This window comes from Amphiprion ocellaris, chromosome 4 (assembly GCF_022539595.1).
Source record: "Amphiprion ocellaris isolate individual 3 ecotype Okinawa chromosome 4, ASM2253959v1, whole genome shotgun sequence".
In the NCBI taxonomy this organism is placed as follows: domain Eukaryota; kingdom Metazoa; phylum Chordata; class Actinopteri; family Pomacentridae; genus Amphiprion; species Amphiprion ocellaris.
In genome coordinates, this window is record NC_072769.1 from 1,345,713 (window position 1) to 1,352,564 (window position 6,852).

At 40.8% G+C, this 6,852-nt stretch overlaps 1 protein-coding gene across 1 annotated transcript; it reads left to right on the forward strand.

The window, feature by feature from the left end:
• The first annotated feature begins 95 nt into the window (after nt 1-95).
• Nucleotides 96-1,333, forward strand: dctpp1 (dCTP pyrophosphatase 1). Its single transcript, XM_023261055.3, has one exon. The coding sequence runs from the start codon at nt 210-212 to the stop codon at nt 738-740; it is 531 nt and encodes a 176-aa protein (XP_023116823.1). The 5' UTR covers nt 96-209; the 3' UTR covers nt 741-1,333.
• Nucleotides 1,334-6,852: the final 5,519 nt, after the last annotated feature.

Here is a 6,852-nt window from a genome sequence, read left to right on the forward strand (position 1 = left end):
AAGTGATATTTTATAGTACGTGTACGAGATCGGTTTGCTGGTTAAAACTACAAGTCCCAGTCTCGAGAAGGTTCCTGCTTCCGGTTTAAGCTGCATCATTTCCGTTTAGACAACTGGCGGGACTTATAGACGTCGTGCTGGATGAACAGGCTATTTACACACTTTAAAACTTGTTTTTACGCCGAACCGCTGATATAATCCGCCCCGACATGATGGCAACAAACGGAAACGGATTAAAAGACGACGTGTCGACAGTTTCCACAAATGGCGGAAGCAAAGTTTTTGCAAAGTCACATTCGACTGTTGTAAACGGAGCAGCGACCGAGACTTCGTCCAAGAATGGAGTCGCAGTCCAGCCGCAGAGGTTCACCTTCAGCCCCGAACCCACCATCGAGGAGATCCGACGGATGCAGGCCGAGTTCACGGACGAGCGAGACTGGAACCAGTTTCACCAGCCCCGCAACCTGCTCCTGGCCATGGTCGGGGAGGTGGGTGAGGTGTCGGAGCTCTTCCAGTGGCGCGGGGAGGTGGCCGACGGCCTGCCGGACTGGACCGAGGCGGAGCGGGAGCAGCTGGCCCACGAACTGAGCGACGTGTTCATCTACCTGGTGGAGCTCGCCGAGAAGTGTCGTGTCGACCTTCCCCAAGCGGTGCTCCGAAAAATGGCGCTAAACCGGCAGAAATACCCCGCCAGCAAGGTGCACGGCTCGGCCAAGAAGTACACCGAGTACAAGGACTGAGAGCCGGTGTGAGGGGCAGAGGGAGGCCGGGTGCAATGACTGCTGGAGCTGCTGTTCTCTCCAACATGCTGAACATTTAATCCTTTTGGGTGTAAACGGGTTTTCTTTTTAAATAACCACGGATGCTTTCAGCTGCTGTGTATTTTCTGTATATGCAAAGGCACATTTAATAGGGAAAGACACTTGAGGAATATTTTGGCTTTTAACTTATTTTTTTAAAATCCTGATTTGAGTCGCAGCATGGTTGTGCCTGAGTCAATCTGAGGTATTGCATACTGTTAAACAGAAAATATTACTGACGCACAGTGCCTTTGGGGAGGATTAGAGACACGATATTTCTCAGTGAACATTTGAAAAGTTACCTGGCTTGGCTCCAGCAGTGTGACAGAGGGGATTAGAGGAGCTGCTGAATTTGAAGCAGATTGTTATTGTCCTGACCAAACACCACATGGAAAAAGGAGCATTTTGGTTAGTTTTTGTGTAAATATTTTTTATTTTTTTTGCATTATCCTCATTTCCCATTGAATTTGGAAGTTCTGTGCCCAAAACAACTGTTCAGATTTTTCCTGAAGTAAAAGATGTTAAAAGTTGAATCTGTGTATTTTTCACTCATTTGTCAGTTGGTTTAAAGTAAATGCAATGGGAGCAGTTTTCTGCAATATGCAATTTTAGCTATGAATAAGAATTACATTGATGTTATTTATTAGTCTTCACAGAGTGCAAGCTAATGCAATTAAATACAACCACTTTGCAGCAAATGATACCTTTTTGGTTGAAACAGTTTTATGTTTATTCAACTTTATGATGACTACGGTGGCTATAATTTGAATTATTTTGAATTCTATTAGTCATACTTGAAAAGTGTTTACAACTTCAATTTTTTAAAAAATGTGGCCGAAATATTAGGAACATCTGATTAAATTCAACACAAAAAATAATTACATCCATGAGTGTGGAACATTGTAGACTGGTGTCAGACTACATTAGTTTTAGCATCTTGTTACCAATAAAGTGGACAAAAACACCAGTTACTAATAAACTAACAAGAAAAGCACTCAAAGCGCAGTACTCCGCCAAAGCTGCTTGGTCTTTTTATCATTTCCGGCAGCTGAAATCTTGAAAAAAATTGCTGCAGAAATCATGGCACAATAGAATGTGGACATTTAATATAGAGGTATCCACAAACAAAATGACCTTGCGCTAAGCCAGGCATGTTTATGCATGTGTACGTTATGTACAGATACCGAATCGCTTGACCTAAATATGTAGCAGGCAGCTGGAATTGATGGGACTCGGAAACACCCCCACAATTTAATCAACTGTTTATTGTATGATTTCCAACAGTCTAAGTCCCAATAAGTCCACAGTTGATTTGTAGTAGGATCACAATCATGTGATTGTCAACAGGACGTTGATGTGTTCACCTGTCATAGTTACAGTGATGCCGTGCTGCTATCTCGCAATGATACAGAAATCTTTAACTAATCCGTGGATCCAGACTATAAGCTGCATCACTGCCAAAATCTAATCACTTGGTCCTTGTATCATTTATGACCTTCCCTGAAAATTTCATCCAAATCCATTAGTCCATTTTTGAGTAATGTTGCTAACAGACAAACAAACGTACACCGATTGTCACATAACTCCGCCTTTCCTTGCTGGATTGATAAAGTGGGAGATTTGCAGCCTTCTGTCTACATTAACTCATCTCCTTTGGTGAAATTTGAACTTGAAATGGAGTGAAGCGTAAGTACATTGCCATTTATCAATTAATTTGCAAAGGGACTGACTCCCTTCATATAATACTTCTGTCTAAAGGGTTTAACAGTTTTGCCTCATGCATCCATTCACACAGCAATCCCAGCAGATCTGGGCTTCAGCGTGTTGCCCAAGGGCACTTCAGGTTGGCACCGGAGATCAAACTGACAAATTAATGATTAGCGGATGATCTGCTCCACCTCCTTGAAATGTAATCATTCAGCTGGAGCTACTAACCATCTTATTTAAATCACCACGATTTAGTGTAGGATTTAGTGGTTGAAAAGTGAATGTGATGTTGAGCAGGATTTTAGAAATGTATTCCTGCCTGCACAGATTGGAAATGTAAAACACATCTGAGTGTGCGAGCGAGGGGCATTTAGTGTAACACAGAGGAGAGAAAAATGTCTCTGATTTGTCATTTGATGCGTTTCGAGACACAAACATCGCCTTCAGCCGTATATCCTCATATTCACTCAGAAGCATGAGTCATCCAGAGGCTGCAAAGGAGAACAGTCATGCATCACTAAGATGTTGCAATGTACGAGCCGAGGCAACTTCAAAGTAAACAGCTTTTTACTAAAGAAGATCTGACACAGCTTCCCACATTAAGAATGAGCGATTGTCCAATTTCTTGGCCCGTATCCAAAAATGTGGATCTACAAACTTCACTCGTCTTCTGGTGATGTAATGTGTCAATATGCTTTTCATTTTGAGCTCCTTAGAAAGACGAGTTCAAGCAAAAACAAGTGCTAAGCTTAGTCTGTCTTCCAGTAGCCCCCTAAATTGTTTTCATGACCATAAATCCTCATCTTCGACATTATTTCCCACAATTCTGAAACTGATATCATATAATGTCAGCAGTAGTTCATCCAAAAAACACAAGCCATTGCTTACAATAAAGTTCTGTGTTGCACGGTGTACCTCATTGCAAAACAGTGCTATCATACATGGGTAATCGCGACACTTTGTAGCTGCTATCTCAACATTCAGCATCTAGATGTGTGCCAAGCAGGTAGCAGGCTGCAATTACAGCTGTCTCAGCAGAGTCAGATGAAGCCGTTTTCAGCCCACATCACTGTTCTTCCTGCAGCTCGCTGTCATGCTGACAATACATAGGCTCGGCCAAAAATTATTGTGGAGAGGGTTTGTAAGAAATCTTTATTTTAGGAAGTCTTCCTGCTCTTAATATAATAGGGAAATTTCCACATTACGGTTTAGCCTCAAATTGTAGCACATATAAGAAGTGAGATATAAAATAAGACTTTCTAAAACTGTCCCTGCATGCAGATCCAAACTGAATGAGCTTAAATTACCCGTTCGCTCATCTTTCCGCACATGGGAGTTCTCACATTTATTGTCCATTATCCCTAAAAGATGAGTGTCACTTAAAGCAAGACAATGTAACAGAAGTAATAACAATAAAACACACCCTTCTGCATGTCCCTGCACTCAGGAGGTGGCTAATATTTGCAAACCTTTGGCGCATGTAGTTTTGTTACTGACATTACTACGTCCATTCTCTGGTAGCCACAGAGCCCACTGTTCAGTAGAAGTTACATAGACTGACTTTAAGGATATTTCAATTGAATTTTGGTGGTTTGTGATACTTTTCAATAACTAAAAAGTTGGTTTCTGTTATGCATACTGTCAAATTTGATGCTGCAATAGCTTAGAAATACTGTGCAAAACAACACAATGCAACACAATAACAGGGAGACACACTAATTTGATAAACCAGAATGCACTGCACTATACATAAATGAACACATCCATGTTCCTGCAACCTTGTTGTACTTCTTATGTCAGGTGGAACTAAAGCATCTGTCAAATGAATAAATGGAAACTAGGGATCGACTGATATGGGTTTTGCAAGGCCGATTATTGATGATCAAGAAAGGCCGATAACCAATATTTTTTGACTCAATATACAATTAAATGTCATGTTTTAACAGTATGTGATAGCAGAGAACTTGTCATTCATAACTTGGCTACTTCATTAATAAAGGTGAATATAAGTCAATATGTAAAATAGAAATGGGAGTGATTGAATTGGGATGCTCTTGACTGAGACTGATCAGTTTGTCTCATGCTGTTCTTCTGTATTTTCTTAATTTATCATTCTTCTATCACTTTTTAGCCCACTAAGGTCCAGATCTTAAAGAATCATTATTATCAATTAGCACTGGACTGGTTTAAATCCTACTTATCAGACAGGTTCCAGTTTGTGCATGTCAACAATGACTCTACTGAGCATACTGGGGTTAATCATGGAGTTCCTCAGGGTTCTGTCTTAGGACCAATACGGTTCACATTATACATGCTTCCCTTAGGCAATATTATTAGGAAGCACTGTATTAATTTCCATTGTTATGCTGATGACACTCAATTGTATTTATCTATGAAGCCAAATGAAACTAATCAGCTAGCTAGACTGCAAGATTGTCTTAAGGACATAAAGACCTGGATGACCTATAATTTCTTACTACTAAATTCAGACCAGACTGAAGTCATTGTATTTGGCCCCAAACATCTTAGAGAATTGCTTTCAAAGCATATAGTTACTCTGGATGGCATTACATTGGCCTCCAGTACTACTGTGAGGAACCTCGGTGTTATCTTTGACCAGGACATGTCCTTTAACTCGCACATAAAACAAATCTGTTTCATGAATAGCAAACCTAAGGAAGCAATCCTGTCAGCTGTAGGGTGGGGCTTTTCCTGTCATTGTTCTTCTTCAGAATAGGTTTTCGGTTCAAATGTGTCATGGGTGAGCTGGTGTGATTGAGTAAATAGCAGAGAGGTGCATGAAGAGAGAGGCAGAGAGGCAGGACTTCATAGATCTACAGATTCTAGAGAAAAACAAGGTTATAGAGTTATATAAGAGCCATTTAGAATCAAGAATGAATTATATTCATAGAAAAACCTTCCAAATATGTAACTTTGATACTTTGGGGAGTTTTTAGGGGTTTAATCAACATCTTGAGAGGAACTTTAAAATGGCCTTTTTGCCTTGGTGTTCCTGCAGTCTGCAGCGATGAGTATGCGCTCAGAAATCCTCATAAGTGCTTAAGACCTTAACTTCACTGAAGAACTGACGTGTAATGGTGAATTCCAGTCAGTGTTGATAAGTGTACTTCATGTTCGCCTTACCTGCTGTTTGACGGAGTGGGAAAATGGCTTGGAAACGCTGCAAACACACCAAAGTTGTCTGAGAGTACGAACCACCTCACAAGTGTCACGGTAAATTGTATGTTTGCGAGCAGGGTTTATATGCTTTGATTGCTTCAAATCAAACAACAAAGCAGACCAGCAAACTGCAGCAACATCACTCTTTATAAGCCCATTTGTCAATATGTTGTGTTTGTTTGAAGTAAAGGTGCGATATAAATGTACACCTGCTAACTTGAAGTGCAGGCTCACATTTAAAAATGTATAATGTTAGCTGAAAGTGAGCTGTCTTCATCCTTAGAGAAAACAGTCTGATAGTTGCTATGCTGCTACTTCTTGTCTGAAGACGGCGCTGAGGGCATAATTACATTAAAACTTTTGATGAGTTTGGAATCTTAGATTTGCCTCGACTTTAAAATGGTCATCCCAGCAGATATCAAATGGCCTGTAGCTGCTTGTTGTGAGTTTCAAAAGGATGTGCGACGTCTAGTTTTTCATGCTCAACCAGATAAGCTTTCAAAGAGACATTTACTTGCATGAATATGTTTTTTTTGTGCATGTGCGTGTGTGTGTGTGTGGACAAGCTTCGGTTTCTCTCTTTTCTGGCCACTTCCTCCATCTTTTCACTATCTGAGTCACACACACATAGACGCTCTTTCATCCTGTCATAGAGACGGCAGTGGGAGCTGTCAGATGTCACACAGTGGGGTTATCCAGCAGCAGGGGTTCACGTCACATCCCAGCCCATACAGGCACATGTGCACATGGAAACACACACAGACTCTATTCTTTGACCATTACTAATGGATAGACATGATTTCTTTCCCTTTTGTGTGGTTCCACCAGACAATCGCATTTTAAATACCCCAAAATGGTTCCATTCTGCATGTCTGCTCCTCTGCAGTTTTCTTCCTTTTCATCAAGACCATACAGCAGAGCCAAAACAGCGGTGTAACAGGACTGATTCCCTGCCAGCAATTAAACATTTATATGAGTGCTTTCACGGTTTACAATCAATTCAGTCTTTATTGTCTGCATGGGGGTATTTGGTTACAGGCTGTTGCTTATCTATAAAGGACATTGCTGTGATATAGGGCCTCGAATCTCTATGATTTATACTTTTTAATAATCAGCTTCCTGTGGGAGTTGTGATCTAGAAAATTGCTGTTGGAATTTGCATTGT

What these genes read in the sequence shown, in the direction of transcription:
- dctpp1 (XM_023261055.3), top strand. Translation starts at nt 210, where the DNA reads ATGATGGCAACAAACGGAAACGGATTAAAAGACGACGTGTCGACAGTT.